This window comes from Meleagris gallopavo, chromosome 13 (assembly GCF_000146605.3).
Source record: "Meleagris gallopavo isolate NT-WF06-2002-E0010 breed Aviagen turkey brand Nicholas breeding stock chromosome 13, Turkey_5.1, whole genome shotgun sequence".
In the NCBI taxonomy this organism is placed as follows: domain Eukaryota; kingdom Metazoa; phylum Chordata; class Aves; order Galliformes; family Phasianidae; genus Meleagris; species Meleagris gallopavo.
The window spans coordinates 19,043,788-19,070,746 of NC_015023.2; the positions used below are offsets into that span (position 1 = coordinate 19,043,788).

The 26,959-nt window shown below is 44.2% G+C and overlaps 1 protein-coding gene across 7 annotated transcripts; it reads left to right on the forward strand.

The window, feature by feature from the left end:
• Positions 1 to 2,378: 2,378 nt before the first annotated feature.
• MTHFSD (methenyltetrahydrofolate synthetase domain containing) lies at positions 2,379 to 25,762 on the forward strand. 7 transcript variants are annotated; one of them, XR_795112.3, is made up of 10 exons: positions 2,379 to 2,459; positions 2,605 to 2,708; positions 4,300 to 4,413; positions 5,002 to 5,115; positions 7,351 to 7,441; positions 7,725 to 7,837; positions 8,137 to 8,262; positions 15,964 to 16,163; positions 21,536 to 21,737; positions 23,453 to 24,883. XR_795112.3 is itself a non-coding variant. In XM_010718221.3 (9 exons), the coding sequence occupies exons 1-9, from the start codon at positions 2,432 to 2,434 to the stop codon at positions 25,114 to 25,116; spliced, it is 1,074 nt and encodes a 357-aa protein (XP_010716523.1). In that variant the 5' UTR covers positions 2,379 to 2,431; the 3' UTR covers positions 25,117 to 25,762. The 7 variants fall into 7 exon arrangements, 6 of the variants coding, with proteins under 6 accessions (XP_010716523.1, XP_010716525.1, XP_010716528.1 ...); XM_010718221.3 differs by lacking the exons at positions 21,536 to 21,737; positions 23,453 to 24,883 and adding an exon at positions 24,933 to 25,762; XM_010718223.3 differs by lacking the exon at positions 23,453 to 24,883 and having other exon boundaries at positions 21,536 to 21,818.
• The last annotated feature ends 1,197 nt before the right edge of the window (positions 25,763 to 26,959 follow it).

Here is a 26,959-nt window from a genome sequence, read left to right on the forward strand (position 1 = left end):
GAGGGAAGGAAGGAAGGGAGGGAAGGGAAGAAGGGAAGGGAGGGAAGGCAGGAAGGGAGAAAGGGAGGAAGGAAATGAGAAGAACAAAGAAAGAAGGAAAGAATGAAAGGAGGGAAAAAAGGAAGAAGGAAAATAAAAAATGAAAGAAGAAGAAAAGAAGGAATGGAATATAAAAAGGAGGATAGTAGGGAAAGATGGAATGGAGGAAAGAAGGAAGGGAAGAAGAAGGAAGAGATAAATCTGTGACACTGGCAGAGGGAAGGAGAGGGAGAAAGGGAAGGGAAAGAAAGGGAAGGGAAGGGAAGGGAACTGACACAAATCCCACACCTTTTCACAGCAGCAGGTGAGTTGTTGGGCTTGGATGGGTTAGATAGGGCCAGTCTTACCAGCCTTAATATGCTTCTTTTTCAGGGTTGCTTAATATGCCCAAAAAAATCCAATCGCAAACTGTTTGGCCACACATGGAAATACATTTCACAGTATTCAGAAATATTTGGCCCAGTTAATAACCTGCAACAATGAATATATTGTAAAAACAAGCTGCCTTTAAAATCTGCAGCCGATTTTTAACTTTCAATATTGAAAATCAAGCACTATCCTCTATGTAGGTTAGCATTCACCTTCGAGTGCATTTTGTCTGTTTTTTGTGGCTGCCCTTACATGTCAGCCCGCTCTGCAGGGCATTGATGGCCAGAGCACAAGGAGTTTCTTTCTGCACTGTCCACAGTGCACCCTGGGGTTTGTTCTCCTGGCCTGCGTTACTCAGGCACTCCCTTTTTCTAGGTGGTTTCACAAACTGTGAGCTCTGCGAGCAAAAGCAACATTTTGTCTTCTGTACGAAATGCTCAGATCCTTTTTTTGACCTCTTTCACTGGAGCGTTTTATTCGGTTCGGTAAAATGGTTATTAGAATAATTCAGTCCCCTCCAGTAGCCTGGCTCCATTTACACAGGATGTTGGTGGCCCTGTCTGATTCCTGCTAAAATGAGACTTTCCAGTGGCATCTGTGCAATGCTAATGGGAAAGGCTGAAGCTTGTGTTGAATAAAAGAGACACTGGAAAAGCAATTTGGAGCACGCAGGGTTTCAGACCTGTGGAATCAAAGCAGAGAACTGAATTGGTAAGAAAGACATCAACTGTCTGCAAACTCATTTCACAGCCTAGGGCAAAGTATCCTGAATTCTGTATAGCCAGCTCATGCCTGCCTGTTTGGGAGACAAAACCATGTCAGGAAGTGAACATTTTGTATGGAGGGAGATGGAGGTGGTCTGGTAGGATCTCAGCCCCCCCTTGATTGCTAATGTATTAATTGCCATGACACCATTGCTTTACCTTCCTCAAAGAAGGAGAGTGTAACTGAGACACATCCATTCTGGGAGCTGCAGCACAGTGATTTTGGGTGGCAGCAAGCAGGCAGATGTTGTTGACTCTTGCATACAGACATGAGAAGAGCTGAATGGCAAACGTTGCCCTCCAACACTCATCTCAATGGAGAGACAGTGGCACTGCACCTGCGTGAGGTCTGTAGGAGCTCCCAGGAAGGAAGATGGCATTCTGTGAGCCTCCTCTTCCCCTGGCAGGAGTGTAAATTCAATGCAGAACTACAGAGAGGCTGCCAATTGCTCACCAAAGGCCCAATTCTGTGCTCCCCACCACAATATCAGAGTTTTCCATGACTAGGAAGGGGAAGAATGAGCTTCAAACGCTCGGGTCCAGCTACACACGGGTGGTCTGTTGTGCCTGGATGGATTCCCACTCTCTGCAGTAGAGCACAGAGGGAGCAAAAGGCTCTTCTCAAATGCACCCCATTGCAGAACCTGAGCTCCACCATCTTTCTTTGTAGGCTTGGGCAGAAAGGGAAAGCCCCAGCCTCTTCACAACGTAATGGTTGAATGCATTAATTTTGTAAATCATAAATTGAGGCAATAAATCACTTAGTATCCCATTCAATGCAGGCAAGAAGCATGCTTTGTGGGAGCGGGTAAACCTGGGGTTCCACAGAGGCTGGGTATGGGCAATGTTAAACAATATAGTCGCGGATTCAAGACTTTGTTTTATTAAAAGTGGCTTCTTTGTTTGTTTGCTTGTTGTTTGTTTTCCTCAGATTGCAAAAAAAGCTGTGCTCTTCCTGCGCCCTTGCTTTTTACACAGAAATTCCCAATCTGACCTTAGCCCCCTTTGGAACTGAGGGGGTTCAGGGCTATATGTTGAGGGCAGACCATAATGCTTATTGCTGCAGGAGGAGCTGAGCCAGGAGCTTCCTTTTAGGGCGCTCATTCTTCCCTCCTTTCCCTTCCAGCCCTGTCCCACTCGAAGCCCTGAAACCCCATCACCGCGCTTCGCTTTCGCGCCTTTTGTCCCCTCCACGCCGCCGTAGCCTGGAGCGGAAGTGGGCGGGGCGAAGAGAGGAACCTCCTTTCTGCTGCGCCGCCATGCAGGAGGGCGTGCGGCTGCGCGCGGGTGAGCGGGGCGCGGGCCGAGGGGCGGGGCGCTCTGATGACGTCACTGGGGGGCGACAGTTGGGCGTGAGGGAGGGGGGCGGGAAGGCATGGAGGGGCTCTGCTGCGAGGTGCTCTCTCGCAACGTGAGCTTTGCCCTTCTTCAGGTGCCTCCAAGGGGGACATCCGGGAGAAGGTGTGGGATTACCTGGAGGCCAGCGGTCTGGCTGAGTTCCCACGGCCCGTGCATCACCGCATCCCTAATTTCAAGGTACGGAGGCTCGCAGCGTTGCAGCGGTTCCACCAGGCGCAGTCCTGCGGGCTGCGCGGGTGCGGAGCGACGGTAGGGGGTGGCAGAGAGCTGTAAAGCCGCCTTCAGGGTGAGATAAAGGCGTTTGTGATGGGGAAGGTGTATGAATTTCACGGCCCCAGGCCTTCGGCAGGGTGAGGGAGGCGATCCTGCCCTTCTGCTCTGTGTGCTCAGCTGGAGCACTGCGTCCTGATGTGGAGTCTTCGGTACAGGAGAGACGTGGAGCTGTGTCCAGAGGAAGAGCACGAATGATCTCAGGGTTGGAACGTTTTCACTATGAGGAGAGGCTGGGAGTTGGGGCTGTTCAGCCTGGAGAAGAGAGGGCTCTGGGGATACCTGAGAGCCGTGTATCTAAAGGGGGCTACGAGAAAGAAGGGAACAAGCTCGTTAGCACGGGATCTGTAGTCGTAACACAAGGGTGAGCGGCTTCAGACTAAAACAGCTGAGTTTTAGACTGGATATCAGAAAATCTTTTTTACAATAAGGGTAATGAAGCACTGCAGCAGGTAGCCCAGAGGTGATGGATTCCCCATCCCTGGAGACATTCATCTAGCTGTAGGTGTCCTTGTTCCCTGCAGAGGAGTTGAGCTAAGTGACCTATAAAGGTCCCTTCCAACTCAAATCACATTATGAAAGCTGAGGTTGTGTGTGTTCCAGGGTTTTTTCCTGGGAGGATAGAGCATGCTGATGTGGGCTCAAAGCACCCTTGTGTCTGCTGTGGATTCAAGAAAAGGTGACCAAACTAGCACTGTGGGGCTGTGTGCTAGGTGTTTTGGCCTATGAGCAGCACTGGGGCGTTAGCTTCCCTTTTGCTGAAAGGGCAAAATAGATTTAAGGTAGGAAAAAAAAAACCCCAAACTGATGAAGGTGTAGAGAAGCACCGTGTTAGAATAGGTGCTGAAGTGGGTGGAGGGAGCCTCTATTGCTCTTTAAAGCAAGAAGAAATCAGAGGTAAAAACACTCAGTGGGGAGAGTGTGTGCTTTGCAAGTTCTGGCAGCTCATTTGATTAAGAACTTAATTTTCTGAGTTTGATATAATGAAGAGAGCCTTGTCCAGAAAGTTGTTCATCCAGAAACAGCCTGTGGCTTGTCTTTAAAGAAATTTGTATTCATTGACTAAAATGGACAGTTACACTCCAGCTTTGGGACAGGTACGAATGGGGGTGAAGTTAGACAAAGGGAGTACCCAGATCCCATTTTTTGGCTGCAGCCTGCAGCGTGTAAGTCAAGTCCTCAGCCTCTGTTGATATTTGTTATTCTCACAGAGAGTATCACAAAATTAGCAGCATGTCCCTTATATTTAAAATCAGCCTCTGTATGGGATGGAAGAGTAAAAATTTCCCCTCTCTGCTTTGAACTCCTTGGTGATGTGCTGATGTCTTATGAAAACAGGGTGCCCCTCATGCTGCGACAAGGCTTCTGGGTTTAGAGGAGTTCAAAGCAGCCAATACTGTAAAAATAAACCCTGATGCTCCCCAGAAGAACGCTCGCTTTCTAACGCTGGAAGTAAGTGAATGCATCCTCTTTTCTTTTGATTCCTGTCTTCACACAGGGGTCTCATCAGGCTTGCTGCTCTATTAAAGAGCTTGATGTGTTCAACAGAGCAAGTGAGATCAAAGTGGACCCAGACAAACCTTTGGAAGGTGTTCGGCTAGCTGCGCTGCAGGTAACAGCACTTTTGTGCCCCTGAGAAGGAGAGCAGGGCAACAGTGCAGTGCTTGGCAGCACCTCCTGGTCAGCTCCTCCCAGTTTTCCTGCAGGAGTTTTATCCATCCTAAGCTTCACAAGGCTGCTCGTTAAAGCACACCTTTGCCTTTTTGGCAAGTGACCAAGGTGCACGTGTTGTTTTGGTAAATTAGTATGTTTTTGTGGAGCTGTTTCCTCGTCTTTGTGTTCTAATTCCTAAAAACACATCAGTTTAGCCTTGCTGCAAATTGGCTTAGATTTATCCCAGGGACAGATGTGCATCAGATCTGTGTGTTCACTAGCTTCCTATTATGAGTAACATATCTATGAACGTGTACTTTAGACTAAAACTATGTCCCCACCTTTATTTTTTTTTAAATAAAACCATGTCTGAAACTTTGCTGTAGTGAAAAGGATTCATCTACAACCACCACATGGTCACCAATGCTAACTGCTCAGAGCAAACGAGACAATTGGCCACATAGAAATTTCTGGGAGAGTAGCAGTGTTTCTTTGGTGTAAAATGGACCCAGTTCTTTTTAAGGTGGTAACTCCTTTTGTTCCACAGGCAAGGAAAACTCTGTTGGTTCCGACACCACGCCTGAGGAGTGGGCTGTTCAATAAGATTGTTCCACCTCCAGGTGCAGCTAAGGAGACACTGCGGATATGTGCTACATCTCAGGTAGGAACACAATGTAGGCCAAATCTGAATTAACATCTGGAGGAGTGCTGTGTTACAGTGGTCCAACTACAAGTCGGAATACCAGATGCTACCTGAAATATCGTTCAGCTAATATCTGGTTTTGTGGGTGCATTCACCATCTATTAATTTTTGCCAGTACTTAAATCGCGATGCAGTTGTTTTTATTATTAGTTAATTTGGTTATAAAATGGTTTCTATAGTTTGTGAATACTTCTTGGAAAGTTACTAGCAGCTTTCATAGGTAGTTTGGATCCTTTTGCTTCTGATATGCTCCCATATTTTGCAGTTTTGAGTTAGTAAACTCTATAAGGAATGTTGTTGTTTTTCTAGTTTTTACCTGATCTGGTTAATTAAAATATTCAGTTAATAAGTAGGAGAGATCAATTCTTTTTCAGTCTTAAGTCTAAAGAAATGTTAATTCTGCGTTTTGCCCCAGCTGAAGGACAAGGGGGAATGGTTTTAAACTGAGACAGGGGAGGTTTAGGTTGGATATGAGGAGGAAGTTTTGTCACCCAGAGGGTGGTGATGCACTGGAACAGGTTGCCCAAGGAGGCTGTGGATGCCCCATCCCTGCAGGCATCCAAGGCCAGGCTGGATGTGGCTCTGGGCAGCCTGGTCTGCTGGTTGGCGACCTGCACACAGCAGGGGGTTGGAACTGGATGATCACTGTGGTTCCCTTTCAACCCAGGCCGTTCCATGATTCTATGAAGTACAAAAATAATGTGTACAAAACGGTTTTCTTTGAAATGCAGTATGTTGCTGCCCTCTGCTGTTAAAACGTCATAGTGTACAGCTGAAGTCATTTGGCTGAGAAACCTGGGTTGCTTTGTATGCGTCCTTATTTGATGTGAAAATGTAAGTCTGCAGTTTATCTCCTGCTAACAGCAGTTCTCGAGTAATCCTCTACTACAGTGGAGGGTTGTAAATGAATGATAATTAGTAGCAACTTTTTGTTGGAAGCTCTGTTAAAGTCATTAACTACTTAAGCTTTTCAGTGTTGAAGAGCACTTTTGACAGAGACCTTTTTGTTGTTTCAGCCTCATATCTGAGCTATAATCTTACCTCCATGAGTGTGTTGTTTTTGTTTTTTTTCCCCAGTACGAATAAAAGCTGTTAACAGTTTATATTTACAAAGCACACTGCAAACAGTTCTTACCACACTGCTGTGAAGTGGGTCCTGATTGTCATACCAACATTGCCCATCGTTTATTGTTTGGCTCTTTACTGTAAGGATACAAGGTTGAATTGGTCTGAGGAGGGTTCATGTTATGTAGCACGTGTGTGAAAGCTGAAGTACGACACTGTCATTCATTTATGTGACTAGACAGAGTTTTATTAGGATGTCTCCTTTACAGAGGAGCCTGAAGGGATTGAGGAGGCAAGAAGAGTTTAAAAAAGGATGATAGGATTGTGTAAGGTTCAACTAAAGGTCCCTTCCAACTCAAATAATTCTGTGATTCTAGGAAAGCTTTTCTTCTCACTTGGTAGGAATATATTTTTCTGCTCATTGTTAGTGTTTTAGTTAGGAAATTGTTGGTAAGGATAGCTTGACAGTGGTGCATTCTAAATATTGATCACACAGCATAGTGTTGAGGAATGCAGTCTCAGGAAACATGTTGGGAGATTTGGAATGTGCTTCTAAAGATTTGGGTCTGGAGAAATCAGCAGTGCAGCATATATAGTGTGAAATGGAGAGCATCTGTACCTGGTTGTGCTTCAGTAAAGCATTTTAGGTACAGTTTAACATCTTGAGGCTGTGTCTGTCTGTCTAAATTAACCCTGTGACTTGTACATGGGAGCTAATTTAAGAACTTGTGGTGCTCTGGTGCTGCTCATGGACATAAATTTATGTATTGTGACTTCCAGTTAGTAGTAGCAGGGTAGGAAGTTTCATTTGCCCTCATTTTCAGAAACAGATGCTGAATCAAGGGTTTCAGGCACCAGCTTTTGATCCTAAATAAATAACCTTGCTTAGAAAAGAGCTCACCTCTTTTGACTCTCCCTGAAGCGTGCCAAAATGCTTCTCACTGTAGTAGAAAATATATTCTAGGATTCCCTAGAGGATAGCTTTCCAGCCATCTGCAACTTGGCTATACATGGAAGAAACACTTTGGAACATGGGTATTTACTTGCATTTATCAACATGCTCTTGCTTTCAGCCTCCCTGGCTAGAAGTCTGCACTCTGTGAACCTAAAATTATCTTTTTCTTGCAGGGCATAAAAGAGTACAGTGTGCCTGTAGGTCTTGATGGGAAAGCACGAGTGGACTTGGTTGTTGTAGGATCAGTGGCTGTCTCTGAAAAAGGTAAGATAAAGTCTTGTAAGCTCTGCAGGAGGAAGCTGTGAGATTCACAATGTCAGTAGCTTATATCTCCTTTCTGGTGGACCCAAAAATCTCACTGGATGTTAATTATGGTCTTGTTCTGTCTTTTTCTTCCTGATTGGATTGGGTTCAGGGATTTGTCACACAGAGTCAATGTTAACGGACAGCAGCGTGGTTCAGAGCATGCAGGCCACTATTTTGGCCTCCAGTAAAATCAGAAATATGATGTTTTGGTTACTCACACCTTTTGCTTCGTGCACTTTAGGTTGGAGAATTGGAAAAGGAGAAGGTTATGCAGACATGGAATATGCAATGATGGTGTCAATGGGAGCAGTGACGGAGGACACACCTGTAATTACTATCGTGCATGACTGCCAGGTAAGTTAAAATATCCACTCTTAAATGACAGATTGGAACTGTGAGCAACCTGGTCTGGTATTAAATGGGGAGGTTGGTGGCCCTGCACGTGGCAGAGGGGTTGGAGATTCGTGATTCTTGAGGTCCCTTCCAACCCGGGCCATTCTGTGATTCTGTGAATGGTGAAAGAGAGATTTGGAATTATTTTGGTGTAGCACTTACACTCTGTTTCCACTGTCACTAACAGATTTTTGTATGTGAAAAGACAGCAGGATTGTGTGTAATTTTCATTTTTTTAACAAATCTCTTGTTTCTTGTAGGTAGTTGACATAGCAGAAGAGCTCCTTGGTGACCACGATTTAACTGTTGATTATATACTCACACCAACAAGAACTATCAAGACTAATTGCAAACGACCAAAACCACGTGGAATACTATGGCATAAGGCAAGTTACCCTGGCTACCAACATTCTGTTGATAAGTCCCTCATTTTTTTTTTAATTCCTTAAGGAAAATTACATGTAAAGACATCTAGTGATTCAGAGATACTTGTAAGAATAGCAAATGCGGTGGTAAGATGAAACAAAAAAAACAGCATACTGTTGAGTGGCTTCTAAGTGGTCATAATGATGAGGAGAAGTGTATTTCTGAAGCTGGAATTACTTTGTCAAATGAGTTACAGGAGGAGAGTCACTGGTGTGATTTTTCTTTTTTTTTTTTTAAGTACAGATATCTCTTATAGTTGTTTGCAGTGTGATAACTTACATAGCTGAGAGACTTCCATCCTTAAGTTCTTGTTCCTCAGTGCTGTGTAAAATTGGCCGTGTTCAATTTCTGAGGCAGTACTTCAGAGATAGCTTTATGGCATTAGACAGTGAGGGGAAACAGCAGAATATGTGCTGCTCTGGTTGTAAAAGAAAAGCATGGCTTCCAGTGGTTTACATCATAATGAATGTCTGCAGTTGGCTTCCAAAGGATAGATGAATTTGTGTCTGCTGCTTATTTTCAGGTGAAAGAACAGTGACTTGATACCACTTGAAATCACCTATCAGTATTTACTGATAATCATTGTATTGTGTTGTGTGGGTGGTTTTTGTTTTTTTTTCCCCCCAGAATTTGTCAGAAACTTCAGCAGTTTCACAAATGCTTTCAGAAAAGCATTTCCTAAATTATTCCACTGTTGATTTATGATGGGGAAAACATTTTCTTAGTCATTAGATTATCATTTCTGAAATCATCTGGTTAGGGAACAGACCCAGTCCTTCCTGATTGGGTAAAATGATGAATAGTATGCCCTTATTTTGCAGAAACCACTCAGGAAATGTTAGTGAATGGTTTTAGGGCAATCATTTGTTGGTTAGCAAGCATTTAACGAAGTAAAAGGAGTTAAATTTGTTAAGGTGACATATCTACAACAAGCAATTGCAGCCAGGACTATTTTTATTCCTATGGTGGGAGAGTATTTTACCCTGAGTGTGATTGAGGACTCGAGGTTAAAATCAATTAAATAAACAAATGTAAGCTTCTTCTACACCAATGCATTTTTTCCACTGAATTATTTTTGAATCATAATTTTTTTAGGATATTATTGAATGTAATTGTTTTCAAGGCCTACCCCTTGCGCTCTATCCAACACGGATGGAGTTGCCAACATACTTTTGATTGTAGTCTTTCTTGGTGTCAGAGGAGCCTCAGTAAGTGGCCTTGCTGATTTTATTTTCCCCTATGTTTTTATTTTCCCCTGTCTCCTTCCCTTTGCTAGTGACATTTTCTTAAAGGTCTGGGGATCAGCTTCTTGCAGTGGACCTTGAATCATTGTGTAGTTTTTGCTAGTGGAAAGTCAAGTCAGTCCCCAAGCAATGGATCAAATTCACCACTACTTCAGCATTTCTTCTTCCCTTTGCAGAGAAAACGTCAAGATCAGTGTTACCATATATTACTCAAAAGCTTACAAAATATTTGTTGCAACTCCTTTGGGATTGCATCTGAAGCTTGAGGAGCTGCTTGGCAGAGCTGTGTCTAAAATTAGTGGTGGTGTCTAAAGAATACAGCTCTCTGGATTTGATCCAGCTTTCACTATGAACAACGCACTTTACACGACTGAACTTTAAGGAAGAAAAGAGGATACTGATTGCTAATTTAACACAAAACAGCTTTTGGCTGTTCTTCAGAGCTGGTGTTGATTAGATAAAAAATACTGGAGAATGCTGGAGTGGGGATAATTGTAATGTTTCTGTTCTGGGATGAGAACGGCGTGTCTTGTTTGTGTGAAGAAAGAATCTAGCATTATTCTTGCACAGTGAGCTGAGCAGCTTGCATACATCTTGTTTGTGGTTGTGGAGGTAACCATGAACAGTTCTTGCACAGGGAATCCTGGAGGTGGGAGGTCTAAGCAATTGGGTGTTAAAAATGTAGGATCTGATTGTGGCTATTTTAAGTGTTTGCCCATCAGATTTTCCTGGATGCTTCTACCTCATTTTCTCATCCTTTTCTCTCCATCCTTTTCTCCTTTAAATCCTGGCTTTGCTGTTGTATTCCTGTTTCTCTCAGCAAAACTAGATGAATGTAGAGATAGTGAGCCAAATAAATACCTCACTTCTGAATATGGTGTTTTGTCAACATAAAGTAACTAACGTGCTCTAAGAGGTTGATGTGTAAAATGCCTTGCAAAAACAAACGACTCCTTCACTGGATCAGGCCAAGAGACAGTGACTTAGGAACTGAATTAAAGGTGTTTGCAAACATGGGATTACTGCTAAGCATTGTTGCAAAGAGTGTCCTTTTCTGAAGCTGGTAGGATAAATAGCCATTAATAGGTATGCTCTGTTTTCTGTTCACAAAGAGGTAAAAGGGTACTTGCATGGTAAACAAAATGCACATCTCCAGGCTAAATTTCTGTGCTCAGAGATGTGTGTGTTCTCTTGGAGTGCTGTTGCTCATTATATGCTACGTAGGAAGGAAGTAGTGAGTCAAGAATGGAAACAGGTGCAAAAAAACCAACAACACATAGTGTGATTTTTGTCATAGAAATGCTGACTTTTTTCAAAGGAAGTATAAGAGCTGCAATGCTATTACCAAAGAAACATTGCCAAAATAAGTGGTAGAAACACATCTAAATACAAAGGCAACTCTGGAGTGTTTATACAGGTAAGTTTTCTGCACTGGAATTAAGGGTTTTGAAAACTCAGTGCTTTTGGAAGACAATAAGAGCTGCTAAGAGCTGAGAACTCTGGAAAACTTTATTTGGATGCCAGTGGAGAGTTATTTGGCTTCAGCTTTCTTGAAAATCTGACCCATTGTTTCTGGGAACTCTAAATCTGTGAAACTACTTTCTCATTTAGTATTTTGTATGGGGAACTCTGATCTTTATCTGTGATGCTGTCAGTTATGTTTGTCACAATTACGGAGTTATTTGTGCAGTGCTTATTTTAAATTGAAGCTATATAGACCAATTAAAATACTTGGGGTCAGAAGGAGGGAAATGAGAGAAGTTGGTGGAAAAATCACTGCGTTCCAGCAGGCATTTCCTTCTGTTTGTTTTTTTTAATCACATTTTTACTGAGAATTTTATAGAAGGAGGAGAAGGTGTTTCCAAAATGATGTCTCCAAAACTGGGAGAATCCTTGGATCTAATGTTTAGTGTGCAGTAGCAGGGAGACACTGACAACAAACAGCTTTTGATTTGGGTATGTGATAGAATATTTGGAAAGTAAAATAAGCTCTGTCAGAGCTCAGAAACTTGACACATAAGCTGGCAAAGCCTTTAGCAGGGACACCGTTGCCATCTGAAGAAAATTACTGTCAGTTTGGCCAAAGTTGTTTTGTTGTTTCGGTTTTGGCAGTGTTTTTTTGGGGGGGAGGGAGGAGAAAACATGAGCAGGGCGGGCTTCCATGCATGGTTAGACTTCTCAACACCTTTGCAAATCTAACCCCTGCTGCAGAGTCCGTGGAATCAGTTTTTGCTGATGAATTCCAAATGTGGGTTTCATAAGTTTCTCCTGAGGGACACTAGCAGACTTCATGGGCTGCCAGCTCCCAGAAATATGCCCTTGGATTGCGTGCACATATTTGGACATTTTGTGCAAATGAATGATAAAATGTTCAACTGTGTTGGCCCGTCCTAGCTCTCTTGGCTTTGTCCATGCTTTAAACCCCTGTGAGTAGAGTGCTTCTTGAAACAAGCAACTGATTAAGGAGACAACATGAGATTTGGGCTCTATCCTGGAGGCATTTCTGAGGAGCCTAGGGTCAGACCACCCTCAGAGTGGGCAGAGATGAATCTTCCAAATGCCCCTGGCCTTCCAGCCTCAGTACTTGGAAGGGCTCGTGGGTCTCCTCTACTAACGATTGTTTGGTTTTGTTCTCAGCTTTCCGTGGCTGTATCCATTTAGTGCCACATGTTCCTGCATCAGCAGGTGGGTAGCTACATGAAATAGAATCAAACAGCAGACCGAGCACCCTCTCTGGTCTGTAGCTGTCCTTTCCTCATCTGAGGTACATCAGAACTGTGTCGCCTCTGTTGCCAGGGAAATCAAAGTGGTGTTTGGCTTGGCCTGCACTGTATCAGGGGTCAGCATTACTCATTCTGTCAGAGGGCAAATACATCTTTCATTTTTTTCCAGCGAAGAAGTGAAAGTGTCTGCATTCATTCTTCTGGAATAACAGAGGTTGAAGAGAGCCCCGATGTTCCAGCAGGGACATTGCAGAAGCTCTGTTGTTCTGTGACCAAACTAGGTGCCATGAGAGTGGATGCTCAGGGTTAAATGCTGGGAGATTTTTATTGGCAGGCAGCATCCCAGACTCTGTTTTCTTCAGGTTTCTGTCAGAGAGGGGCCACATTTCCCTTCTCAGCTCCTTTCCCATAGCCTGGTAATTGTGTGCCAGAAGAATTCATCTACCCTGCTGTCCTCTTTCCCCAAGGCTCTCTCAGCCATGGCAGGGAGTAGGCAGGATTGTTAAATGATTAATTGCCTTTGGTGGAGTTATTTTTAACCTGAATCACTTCAGTTACAGAGTTTGTGCTGCAGACCCACAAGCATTTCTCTTGTCCAACCCCAGAAGGCTGAAGTGTGGAAGTGGCCTGGGAATTGGTGGTCAAGGGAATAATAGGAAACTTCTTCAGCTGGCTTCATTGCCAAAGCCAATCATTTTACTAACTCCCAACACTCAATACAAAGTTTACAAACATCAATAAATGGTTTGGCCCTGACTTTAGAGGGATGTGGGGAGCAAGGAAAGAGGCTTCAGCCACTGGGGTTGCTAAGTTCCGTATCGTGGGACTAAGATGACTTACTGGAGGCAGAACCCAGTGCCCTTGTAACCTGGCTTAGCCTTAAGTGCTAAAGGAGGCTAGGGAGAAGTGACCAGCCGGCACAGCACCAAGAAACGTGCAGCTTGTTTGAAAGAGAGGAGGAATATCTTTGGACTCTCTCCACTTGGAAATAAATCATTGCAGACCTCCGCATCTCACAAGACAAAAGATACTTTTTGCATGGTGGTAATTAGCAACACATTGTACTACCACAAAGGCGTTCTTTTGTTTGGTGTTTTGCAAGAGAGCAGAACAAGCTTAGTCCCTTCCTGTGCCACCCACTGCCCCCTTTGCCCTTCTGCTTCTCACCCCTTGCACCCCAAAAAGGGTGGTGAGCTGCTTTCTTGAATTGATGCTCCGAGTACCTAAACTGAGTTTCTGCATTTCTTTGATTTAAAAAAAAAAAGGGGGGCAAAAAATAGGGAAGTATTTGAGAGCTTTGACCCAGCTGAAAGTTGCTCCTAGATCCTAGCCTAAAGGTAGATACTCTGTCATTCTTCTGTGGCAGAAGGATGTCAGTTGATGATGTCCAGTTGCAAGGATGTCAATTTTTTTTTTTTTCCCCCCAGAATGTTTTCATTGCAAATAAGAACCAAATCAACTGCCTTTATTGCAACAGTATTGTAGAGTTGTCTTAGTGGTATCCCTGCAAAGGGCTGAATTTCAGGTAATGATGAGTTCCACTCATGGTGTTACTTGTGATCAGAGCTTCAGCTTTATAAAAATTAGTTTGTAGTCTTTCTCAAGCCATACATAGTATTGCAACTGCATCTTCTCCAGTTTGCAGGGACCCTGAAACAGGAGCTCCAGTTGGGTGCCAAAAAGTGCTGGCCTCTCCAGTAAGAGCAGAAAATATTCTGACCATTGGATTGTTTAAATCTTCAATCTGTCCTTGAGAGACTGGAAGTTCCAGGCTGATTCTTTGAATGCTCTACTCATCAATTCTCTTAATCTACAGAGTAGTGAGGGTTTGCTCTTGATGGTGTCCATCCTTCTAGCTGAACACCCAGTCTGTGCATGAGGAACTGAATTTAATTTCAGGATGAAAGGAACTGTGCATACACTTGGTAATAGGTGAAGGTTGTGCTTTGGGCCCAGGAGTCATTAGCTACATGAGAATAATGTTTTTCCTGTTAGGTTTAATTAGCATAGAGCTTACATTTCACATAGAAACTTGACAGAGGGGAGCAAATGTTCCTAATTGTTGTCTGGTAAAAACAAAGTAAGATGGCTTCAGCCATGGGTTGTTGTTGTATTGCCCAGGGATGGAGATTTTGCTGTCAAACCCAGCAGCCTGAATTCTTGGGTGAGAAAAACAAATTAGTCCAGAAATCCATAGAGCAGTAGGCCTTCAAAATGTGAAAATGCCATGTACCTTTCAGAGTCATCCAAAGCCCCAGAGGAAGTCCTTGCCTCTCTGTACTGGCTGCCAGGTTTGTACAGAAATTTTCAGTCGTATTTTATGTGTTTAAAGGGCCTGATCCCAAACACCTTGACTCTGGGTCTGCTCTGTGGCCTCTGCCCATGTTTGTTAGCCATGTTCTGCTGTTTGATCTTATATTAACGAGGCTGAAGGTTAGGCTAGGCTGTACGTAAGCTTGGATTTTTATTTCAGCCTGAAGTAAAGTTTGCTTCACGGAATAGGAAACCTGCCTGACTGTATTATAGAAGCAGGAATTCAGGGGCTCTAAGCTGAGATCTGCAGGTATGTTCTAGCTAGGATATGCCAACCCAGGACAGCCTGCTGAGGTCGTGGCTCTAAGCTTTGATGCAGTATCCTGTGAGAGTGGCTTGCTCACACTGTGTGGGCTATTAGCTTGGGTCTCTGCTAGCTCAGGCATCTCTTCCCCAGGCTCTGTTTTGCTCCCTAAATTTAAGAATTGGATCCTGTGTTGATGGATGTTCTGCTTGTCCAGCAGCCAAGTAGGAATTATTGCTACTTCCAACTGCAGTCTGCAAGCCAAGAGCTAGACCACATTAGCTAGGGAACCACTGTGTTTCCTGCCAGTCGCTGAGCACAGCCCGGGGCATCTCATGCCTGAGATGGATAGGGTTCAGCTGTTGAGAGGAAGAGCCCTTCCAGAAAAGCTGCTTATGAACTGGGGCTGGATGAAGGGAGAGAGGGTTCACGGTTTTAAAGCACAGCGTTTGGGCGCTCTTCAGTTCTGTGATCCAGCCCAGCAGACTGCTGTGGGATCTGCTGAGTAGCTGCGGGTGGTGTGTGGTGTCAGATGGTAGAAGGGAGGGCTGTGGTGATGTTCCACAACCAGAGAACGTGCCTCCAGCTGGGCCCACACTCGGAGGAGCCCCACTGCAAGGCACGCTCCCCAGCTGCAAGCTAACACCGTGGTCCCTCCCCATTGTACGACCAAACCTACGGGATATCCTGTTTTCAGGGGTAAAGAAAGCAAGGAGGTCTGCAGAACGAAAGTGCCTCATGGTCTGATGAATTGTAGGCATGTGAGGCTGTGCCAGAGCAGGAGCACAGGGCCTCGGTCAAAGCAAACCTTAAGGGATAACAATGAGAATGCAGATCTGAAAGCGCCTTGATAAATAAATGTCAAAATCAACCAGCTCTGAGTTTGGTTTTGATTTTCCTGCTGGTTGTACTTGCTTAAAGGGTAACTAATGTTTATTTTTGTCCCGCAGTGTGTATTTAGGGAGCAACTTCAGAATCCGGCCAACAATTAGTAACATTTTGAATGCTCTGGCAGTCTGAATGGCAGCAATATAATAAAGTTCCTCTCTTTTTATGGTACGAATGTGTCCTGATGGTCATCTTTTTTTCTGGAAGAAAAAAATACTCATAATTGTCTCTGTCTTCCTCCATTTTTAGGTCAGCTATGAGATGCTGGGAAAAATCCCCATCCTTAAGAGTCTTCGGTACAAAGAGAAGCAGGCGGGCAAGGATGTTACCCTCCAAGATGAGCAGCCAGCCTTGGCAAACGCCAGCAAGTCAGCAGCGTTAAATGAGAAGGCAATGGCTGGAAAAACAAGACCACAGGCTTCAATGGGCTCAGCTCAAACAGGACAACAGTATGTTGAAAGTGATTCTTTAAGTCCCAGATTAGAGGGATCTGGCATGATTACTACTGTGTATGTGGGGAACATACCTCCCAACCTAAGAGTGAGCGAGCTGAAATGTGCTTTAAGGGAATTCCATGCAGCTCCTTTACGAGTGAATTGGCAGGGAGCACAGCACAGGGCTTTTCTCGATTACAAGGATAAAGCAACCGCAGAGAGTGCTGTATCCTCTTTGAAAGGCTTGAGCCTCGGGGGTAATACTTTGCGAGTTGAGCTGGCCAAGAATCAGAGAAACAAAGGGCAAGTAGAAATCAATAGTCAGAAATGAATATGAATAGAGGAAAGAGAAAGAAACAAAGGCGTGTTTTTATTGTTTTGCAAGAAGCAGACCTAAGTTTTCAAGGTTATTTGCATATGCTGTGATCTCCACAGGCTAGACAACAAAAGGCAAAGCCATATATTCAAATAAATGAGGCATACATCTCATAGATGACTTGCCTGCCTCGTTCCTGCAGTTGTAAGTGCAAAGTGTATTTGTCAAGATAAATGACAGAGGAGCCTTTTCTCTAAATGGTTATCCACAAAGTAACCACGCTCTGTGTATTTGTTTTTCGTTGGCCTTGGGGTGATTTGCTTTTCAGTGTACATCTGTTAGGCCTGGATCAAAAACTTGCCCTTTGGTAGCTGCGTGCAGCCACATGGAGGGAGGTGGTTGTGTTCTGTCATCTGCAGATTGTACCTGCGGATTTGTACTTGTGAGCTTTAAAGCCAGCTGCAAAAAATCTGTCTTAGGGTTTGCACTTAGGTTTACTAAGAAACAGGGTTTGCCTCTTGGGAATTTTCAGTATATTTTTCATTAAAATGGAGAAGGAGGGCTTGGCCTTTTTGTGCTCTTAAAGAACTGCTGTAAAAACACTGCCTCAGCCCCTGAGTTCTTGTTGTAGCTATTAGGATCAGGTGGATGAGTGGGTAGCTTCCACCTCAGGTTTGATCAGTTAATTCAGCCCTGAGTGAAAACATCAATCTGGAAGTGGAAAGAAGATACCAGCTTTCTCCCTAAGCACTTCAGGTGCCTTTTTCATGGATGATTATAAAGCAGGTGCTTTTCCTGATTGTCTTGTTTCTTATAACGTGGTGTGATTCCATTACCTCTGTGAAATAACACTGATAGTCATTTTAGTGGAAATAAAAAGCAGCCAAACGATGGTCAAAACCTGTTGGCTTTTATTATATCTTTTTTTCCTTCGGTTCCCTATTCCTGAAAAACAAGTTAAATTTTGGCTGAACCATCCTTTCTAAACAGGAGCACTTTTGCCATTGGTGCTGGGCACACAGTCAAAGTAAGCATCCAAATTGATTTTTCTTAAACTTGGAAACTTTTTTTAGCCAGAGGGTACCGTTATGTGTATTTTAAGTATGTTATTATGCCTCAGGGGTCAGACATTTTGTACAGAATTCAACAAATTCTCAGTGTTATCATGTGCTCTGTGCAGATGGTCTCAAGGAGAGCACTGCTCTGACTTCTTGTAAGGTCAGCAAAGGAGAAGTTTCTGAAGAAATAGGCGCTGTGCTCTTAAATGCTCTCTTTTCCTCCAGCTCAAGGTTAATTTTTGTATCACTTAGCCTGAAATCAAATGTAATCACTACAGAGGCCCCTGCATCTCGTTTCAGTAGTCATGTGCTTCAAGGATAAATAAGATTCAGGAGTCCTGTTACTACTTAAAGACACTCATTGCATCATGATCTTAGAAAGCAGAGGGAAGAAAAGCAAAAAATAATCATACATCACAGCCTTCCCCTTCAAAGGATGGCAAATTAAGAAGAGGGATCACATGATGTTCTTTTTTACTCTCATAATACCACTTGTTTTGGTGAGGATGCTGAGATGACCTTAGAGTTAAAAAGTACTATCCCACCAATGCAAACTTCAATCATCTCAAACATCTTCGTGTATATTACAGATTGAACTAGCCTTCCCTGGTCACATTTGTGGGAAATTCATCTTCTGCCTTGTTTCCTCTGATTAATGACCAAAGTTTTGACACAGATAAGATTAAGCACTGTTGACCACTTAGGGTTTTATTAGGAAAAAATGTTTTGTTTTGTTTTTTCTTTTAACTAAGGCAAAGAAATCAAAAGAAATGTGTAAGTGGCAAGTACTTTGTATTCATACTTGGAGACACACAAGAATTCTTTTATGCTAACCTTGGTCATCAGTTTTTTGTTTGCTGGAAGCCACCACAACACAGAGCTCAATGTCAGCTGGCCTCCAAAAATAATGAAACAGTAGAAATCATAATGGTTTTCTCTGTATTTTGATAGTAAAAGCTTACGTGCTGGAGGTGTTGGATGTATTTGCTTTCCTCTTAACCCTGTATGCAGTCAGTGGCCAGTTTTGTCTGGACAAACATACCTAGATAGAGCTTTTCTCAGATGACTTTTCTCTTTGCAGGTTGTGGCTCTGTGTGCAACCTGTAGCATGAGTGTGTAAGACTGCTCTGCATCTAGCTGATTCTCTGTAGTTATCTTCTGGCCTCTCACTTTTTTTGAATGCAGTTCACAATCCAAACCACACTACTGGAAAGGTGTTAACCAGGCAGAGGTATGTGATTGTAATTAGGCTCTGAGGAGAAAAGTAATTGCTATAAGCTTAGGCTAATGAACTGTTCGTTTTGAATGGACTGGAATAATGTTAATGCAATGATAATTTCCAAGTTGAGCAGTCATTTTTTTGATCCAAGTTGTTAATAAATAGCAAGATCATTTGGGCATCAGCAAATCAGTAGTAACTGTGCTGTGAACAAGCTCATTTCTGTCATCTGCTGCAAGAGCAACAACCTGCAGGAAGAAATTAGTACAGGCAGCTGCTGAGAAGAGCCTGAAGCTACAGAAAGTTCACCGAGGTTCAGAGAACCTGCAGAGGTTTATAGTTTGCATGAAGGTAAGCAGTAGTCCTCTCGAATAAGAAGGCTTGGCTTCCCCACATTCCTGCTGTTTTAGGGTGGCCTTCTTACTTTCACAAGGGTTTTCTCCTGGCAAATGTGGCTGAAGAACATAACCTCTCCCCTTTGGAGATGAAAAACCGTGGGGAGTCCTATCTCATCTGTGCATTGCTATTGGATTCACACAGTTGAAAACAAGAAGTGATTTTGTAGGAACTTAAGTATTTATATTCTGCAATGAAAAGGAAAAAAAAGAAGTAGCATAACTTGCAGGAAAGCTGTTCTATAAGCTTATCTGTAAGAAATTGGGTGTATCTCATGCTTTCTGAAATGTGTTATGTATTAACACAGTTGGTAGGAGTTTGACCTTGTGCATGCTGAAGTCTGCGTGATTTCTGTCTTGAAGCAAGAGAAGCTGTCTTAAGAATGAGGCTCTTACCACTGCTTAGGAAGCTGGTCTTCTTTAGCTAGTGACATTTCAATGCAAGATGCTCAATTGCTGTTTAATTAAGCAATTCAAGACTACCGAAGGCACACGCCTGCATGACTTTCTGGCATCTCCAGCTGTATGATGTGGATTTTTTCTTACAGGCTGACCAAGTTCCTGCTTGGGTAGGCAGCAGATTCTGAAGAAAGAGTGAATGGGGCAGTTTGCATCTCTTAGGTCTATTGTTTCAGGCTCTCTGCATGCTCAGGAAGGCATCAGTTGTACATGAGTCACTTCTGACTTTTTTCTTAATCCACAAAACTCTGAAATGTAATACTTTTCAGTGAATCCTTGGACTCTGATCTCATAATGAAACTCGAGGAACTGAAGTCTGCTTATCTTTTACTTTGGCCCAGATCAAGACTGTGCAAGATATTTTACTAATGATCGAGCCACAGAATCCATGCCCTAAGGGATTTACTGTCTGAATTAACAAGCTTTAAAGATGAGAACCTTTGCTAAAGCAATAATTCTTCATTTTCTGCCGCTTGTAGTTGTAGCCCTGCTGCTAGCACCTGGGATGGCTACATAGATCTGTCACCTCATCTCAGGTGCCTGCCAATGCACACAGCCCTTCCTTATTGCAGTGACTAGTTTGGGACTTCCAAAGCTTCAGTGCTTCAACCCTGTTCTCTGTAAACACCCAGAGCAGTGGTGAAAACGTACATCTTACCAATTAACCCCCATTCTCGTGCTTTACGAAGGGTTGAGGTATCTTCATATTTTAAGACACTCACGCTAAAAACATCCACAATGAGAAAGAAGTGCCTAGATGTTGCATAAAATTCTAAAATGCCTTTGATTAATGGATAGTCTGCATTCAATAGGAAATGAAGTGATCCCTAACGCAGACAGATTTTAGCCCATTTGCAGCAGAAGAGCCTGTGTCTCACTGCTGTGCGATGAGAAGAAAAGTTCAGCAGTACAATGGGAAATACTTTACTGAGCCAACTTTGTTCAGAAGTAATTAAAAATGAGGTCTTTCTATTCTCTCTGCAGCCTGATGTCCTCACTTGTCATGTGGTTCAATGCATTCTTTCCAGTTCCTTTCATGGCACAAAACAAGTTAGGATGTCGTTATTGCATGCCCCCTCTCTTCAAGGGTTCAGTGGGGAAAGATGCTGAACAGCTCCAGAGGCTGCAGTGAGCAAACCCAGCCCAGCTTCTATGGCAGCTGAGAGGGTGCAGAGCCTGGCAGCGACCACCCTAGGTGCTATATGAGCTTCCCAGAGTGCTTCTACCCCCTCCGTTTGTCCTTTTCTATCCTCACTTGCAGGAGAGATGCAAAGAGAGGATGCTATCAGATGGATGGAGCCCCTACCAGATCCATTAGGCTTGAGAACGTGGTCGATTTGGAGGGGATTTTCTTTTGCTGAATGATATTAGTCACAGCGTGGTGTGTGGCACAGAGCACTGAGGCAACATTGTGATCTGCTAACAATAAAAATGAGGTGGCTAACTGCCACTCAGCACTGAAAACTATACAATCATGAGGGTTTTCCTTCAGACAGCTATGTCCATGCATTTCCTGGAACGTAGACAAGGCCACACAGCTTCAATCCACCAAAGACAACAGTGAGTAAACAAGCCATGTTGCTGTGTAGTCTTCTCTAAGTGACAAGAGTCAGAGATTATTTGTTTCCATGGAGAGAACAAGGGAAAAAAATATATATATATCTCAATGTCGGGGTGGGAAGAGAGCAAAGCCTATGTGACACAGCCAGGTCCCCATCCAGCCCTCCAGCACCCATTCACATCAGGCCCTTGTTCTCTCACAGGAAGCAGGCTTTAAGGACACATGATTTAGCTCATTATCTATCATCAGAGGCCAGTAAAATAAAGGGGGTGGTTAAATACTGGCTTCAAGTCATGTCTTTATTTATTTATTTATTTTCTTTTAATTTCATCTTCCAGCACTTCAAAGAAAGAAACAAACGTGGTTTTTTTTTTTTTAGGAGAATGCTTTCATTGAAAGTCAGTCAGTGCGTTTTTTCTCTTCAACTCCAGCAAAGGGTGAGGAGGGGAAGGAAAAGCATGTGCTGAGATTTCTCTCATTCCGGTTCCTTAGAAGGAACAGCCCCATGCAGCAGTTCTGGCTTTGGAGGAAACATCTGTGACTGTGGCCATGTCAGCCAGGCAAACATACCCCTTAGTGAGGTAGGTGCTTGTGTATGAATGCCTCTGTTTCCTTGTTGCCATCTATTAAAGATTATCTCTCTACAAGAAGAGTGCACCATTTCCCATGTTTTCATGTGTAATGCTTGTGATGTCTGCTATAAACATCATGAAAAATTTCTCTGCCCCTCCACTTGCATAGGTATATAAAAGCCACTGCTTTTCATCTTTTAAAGCACAGCAGCAATGTTTAGGGCCGTGTATCCTGCCATTGTTCTGGGCTGGGCATCTCACTGAAGTCACTGGGAGAAATGACTTCAGGATACGGACCTATCTAGTGCATCTTTACAGCGGCCCCAGTAACATCCACGTTTTACAGATGGAAAAATGAGGAAGGCAGAGTTGGCTCCTGGTAGGCTGCTAATTCCCAGCGTTTGGGGAAACGGCTGGAAAGACAGGTTAGAGGCCCATCAACTGCTTGCTTTTCAAAACACGTAGCATGGTGACCTTTTTTATGTGATGGATGGCAACCTTGTTTCATCCCAGCGCCTTCTTTCTTCCCAGCAGAGCTGCAGCATTGCCATCTCTGCCTCCACTCGGCTGCTGGAGCCACCAGGCAGCCCTGCTGTGGCTGGGAATGGTGTCATCCCACAGGTCCTCTTGCTACTCGAGAGCCTTCTGGTCAGTCAAAGCACACCTGCAACTCTCTCTCCCTTCCAAGGGTGCAAAACACATCTTTCTTTCCCTGTGAAACCAGACAGGGGACTTAAAATAATGACTTTTTCTAAGACGTGCCTCCTCCTGAAGTCCAGCAAATCATGCGAGCGTGTTGTGGTCCACCCATCTCATGCAGAAACACGTGGAGCTAAAAGTATGGGGGTTTTTTTAAGGAATAAAGCAAACATTTGGAATGGTGAGATGAGAAGGAAAGAAAAAGGTCAGGGAGGGAAGAGAAACATTCATGAAACATTGCAAAAACCTCTACATTTCTCAGCATTAGTGTATCCGTTGCAGCCACTCCTTAGTATTTTTGAGCAATCTGTTAGAGAGAGGTTAATCATTCAGACAAGAGTAATACTTGCAGTTTTTCCAGAGGGATATCATGTTTTCAGAGCATTTCCAAGCACTTGTGCTGCTCGGATTCCAAAGGTTGGCATTTCCATCTCTCTGAAGGAAGCAATTACCCCAGTAGTTGATCTGCAGTATCTTTTCTACCATATAGAAACACAATTGCTGTAGCAAGTCTGGCTCCAAGTGAACTCTTGGTACTTTTAAGTCCCTGCAAAACTTTCCAGGCTCTGACATCTTGCTTTTCCAGGTGTGTTTGCTTATTTTTTCAGTAATTAGCCTGAAGCTGAGCTGAGCCACAGAACTGCACTTTCTGTACCATTCCAGGTCTTTCAACTCCTGCTACCACAAATAAAGAAATAACTATGTTCAGTGTAAGAGATACTGAAGTGTGGAAGCACTGCCAGTGTCCACGCATCTCATTCTGTGATCAAGCAGATTTGATCATGGTTTGGTCTCTAGAATGGACGTTTGCTCTGATACGTGTGCCTGTAGCAGTACGTGAAGTTGATATGTGATATGGAACCTGCAGGTGTCTAAGAAGAGGAGCTTGATGTTTATCCTAATGATGGGGAGTTGGTCTCAAAGAACCTTTTATAAGCATGTGCAAATAGACAGCCATGCATCCCAGAATGTCTCTGATGAGCTTTATTCCTTGTTGTCTTTCCTTAATAATCTTCTGACTTTAGCTGCTGATTGCGCAGGATGGATACTGGCAATGGAATTTACTTAAAACAACTTTGCTGCCTGCCTCTCCTCACTTCCTGGGCCAATCTGATAATTGTATCTATGAAAAGCATCAGCTCATGATTACGGAGTTGCTGGCACTCTGTGCATCTCCTGCTCATTGTGGGGATCTCCTTCAGCCAGTCACCTGCATCAGTTACTATGTCCCTGAATGCGACTCCCACTGACAAAGATTTCTTGGCTTGTATGAACCACCCTAGCACTTTTCCTGCAGAGCCTGGTGGCAGGCAGCAGTTCTGCTACTAAGAATGCGTGGAAAGTGAATAAATGCTGAAATCTGGCCTTCTAAAAGCCTGTGCTCGTACCAAAGAAGTCCAAGTCTCCTTTTCAAAAGCTGTGACTCGGATCCATCAAAGTACAGAGCTTCTTGGATTCAACAAAGAAGTCAAGCACCCGGTTTGAGCCTTCCCCTGCTAAGAAATATGGACCATACTCAGCACTTGGCCTTCTGAATACCCATTAAAGATTCAGAAGATCTGTTTCTACCAGGGAAGTCTCCTGCTGAGTCTGAGTAACCACCCCTGCCCAGGAGCATCGTGTAACTGTACCAGGAGTATCTGTAGTCATGGGATACTCGATGCTGCCCCACAGCACGTGTCCCCATCTTTCCCACCTGGATACAGAACTGTCCTGAGCCAGAAGCATCCCATGAAGGAGATCTGTTGGTGATGGGGCACATCAGACATTCCGACGCTAAATCTGAGACGTAGTAAAAGTCTTTTCACCTTCACACTTCTAGATGGTGGAAAGAAAATAAGAAGAAGGAAAGGAAAGAAGGAAAGGAAAGAAGGAAAGGAAAGGAAAGAAGGAAAGGAAAGGAAAGAAGGAAAGGGGCAGAAACATCCCGAAGCAGCCGGGTTCGCGGTCACTGTTGGGAAAAACCCCTTGGATTCGGGGCGCGTTGCGCGGTGCGCAGCACCAGATGGCGCTGCCTCCAAGGGAACGGCTCTGCTCCGCCGCCCCCGAGCTGAGCCCCGCATCGCCCCCGGGTCCCTCCTCACCGTCACACGGAGACCCAGCCGTATGCAAGCAACAGGGCTGTAGACGTACACATGCAACTCCACGGCAGCCCTAAGAGGCTGGGTGGAAACACTTGGAGATGAGCGGAGGGAAGTGGAGAGGCTACCAACCAACGCGTCTTGCTGCATGAATGTTCTGCCATGGCACGGCCTGGCCATGCTGCAGCATGTCTGGGGACTTCTAGGTCCCCTGAGCTGCTGGTATATCTTGTGCCAAATCTGCTGAGAAAAACCAGGCTCTGATTCTTGATGTGCTCCAAAAGTGCAGCGCAGCAGTGAGCAAATTGCCGCTACTGAAGGGAGCCATGTCAGCTAGCCACAGCTCGGATCTGGGCATGGGGAGGTTGTTACGTGAGCAAATCCTGTATTTCTGAGCAAGCCTATTCCTCCTGTCCTCTTTCAGGGCTCTGGCAGCATTTGTGAACAAGCTTATTCCTCCTCACCTCCCAGCAGAGCTCTCCTGCTCACGCAAACACATGCACAGAGCTTGTACAAAGGGTCCGGTTGGGATGACAGCTAGAATTTTCCCATCCCCTGGAACAACAAGGGAAAAAACGGGTTCATCTTGTGCAGAACAAGGGCTGTGAGAAGGAGCCTGCAGGATTTCACCCTCTCCTCCCTGCTGTAGGTGTCGGAGATGGAGAGCTGCCTGTTTAGACTGCGCTCACTGGCTTGAGGAATATGTGGCGTCCACGGTATGCAGTGGTTCTGTTTTTCCAGGTTTGGTGGCTTGGGGTAAGGGGAACCGATGGGACGGAGGAAAATGAATCACACAAACCTTTGTTGGGGACCAGATATTAAACCCTGCTCGGGTGGATTGCGAGGTGTCTGCCTGCCCTTCCCAGCCCCGCAGACAGCAAGCTGTGAGCAGATCGATAAGGTGCCCGAGTCCAAAGCAAATCTGAAGGATGAAAAAGAATCTTAGAAGCGATAGTGAGATTTCAAGGGAGGAAAAACCACTTGGCAGAGACTGAACTCCTAACCCCGAGCCTTTATCTCGGCCACACCTAGCACAGATATGTGCATCAGAAGTCAAACCCCAGCCTTCAGCTCGCACGTGGAGATGGTAACAGCGTGGCTCACCTCCAGCAGGGATGGCCAACACGCAATGGAGAGAAAGATTGGTCCACAAAGGCACAAAGATAGAGGAACTCCAATAAGGATTGCAAGTTGACAGCCGATCCCTTAACCATAACTACCCTTGGGAAAAAAAAAAAAAGAAAAAAAAAACAACCCCCAAATTAATTAAACTTCCCAGAGAAAGGCTTCCAGTAGCTCATCAAGCCCTTCCCACCTGCCTTAATTAGAAAGCTTGTGTGTGTGTGGCTAACTTTGCTTTTAAGTGAACTCATTACACAACGCTCGGCTAATTAGTGTGCCGTAACTTAATTTGCCTGGATGAAGATGGACATACACAACTGAGTAATCAGAGTAATTTGTATACATCTACACGTTGGTAGTATGCACTGATACGGGTGCATTTGGCCTATGGAGATGGTTGAAGCAGGATGTCTGGAGTTGGGTGCATCCTCCAACAAATAAACCTGAATCCTTTGCAATAAGTTGAGTGCCCAGCACATGGATTTGTCCCTGGGTTTAGGTAAGCGCCAGCCCCCGGTTACCTGCTTTGATTTTATATGTTTTATATCTTCTACGGTGAGGAAAGGCTGCAGAAAGCTGCCTTGGGCTCCATAGGGTCCGGCTGGGAAGAAGAGAGGAAGAGCTGAAGGCTGTGACCCCACTAAGAGGCTCAGAGCCATCAGATACCACCTTTCACTTTTTCCTTGGGCAAAATAATAAAAAGATACAGACGACAAAGACGAAAAAGAAATAAAGTCACCTCCAGCTTTCCTCCCTCCTCGCTCCATCTCCCCGTTTCAAACAGCCCCGCAGCCACCAAAAGGGAAACTCCAGGACCCGCCGAGCGCCGCAGCCAAAACCAAGAGAATCCCTTGCAAGTCTGCACCAAAATGGGACTTTTTTGCCCCAAACACAGGGAGCCCACAGACTCCTCAGATAGAACTCGGCCTCTCACACCGCATTGCTCGTTTATTTGCTGCTCATACAGTCGTGAAGCCCACATACAAAGACCATACATGTTTTATTTCGGTTCAGTTTTTTTTCCTCTCTCTCTTTCTTTTTTTTTTTTTTTCTCCTCTAGGGACAAAACGTACACAAAAGGGCAAGGGCGAAAAAACCAAAATAATAAAATAGAACACAAAACCAACCACATCATTACAGTTTTATACAGTGCAGAAAGGAATTAAAATAGGTGACACGAACTGTACAAAGTCAGGGGAAAAAAAAAAAATAGACGGGGAACAGAGGGGGATAATCCTTCATTATATATATATTTCTATAAAAACATATGGAAGATTGTCTTTACACAGAGACCGGGGTCGGTTTAAAATTTACAGAGATTAACTAAAA

Bases quoted from the DNA above. Each gene is read 5' to 3' on its own strand.
- MTHFSD (XM_003209866.4), top strand. From the start codon at position 2,432: ATGCAGGAGGGCGTGCGGCTGCGCGCGG. The intron at 2,460-2,604 runs GTGAGCGGGGCG...GCCCTTCTTCAG, and splicing joins GGGCGTGCGGCTGCGCGCGG to GTGCCTCCAAGGGGGACATC. The intron at 7,838-8,136 runs GTAAGTTAAAAT...TGTTTCTTGTAG, and splicing joins CTATCGTGCATGACTGCCAG to GTAGTTGACATAGCAGAAGA.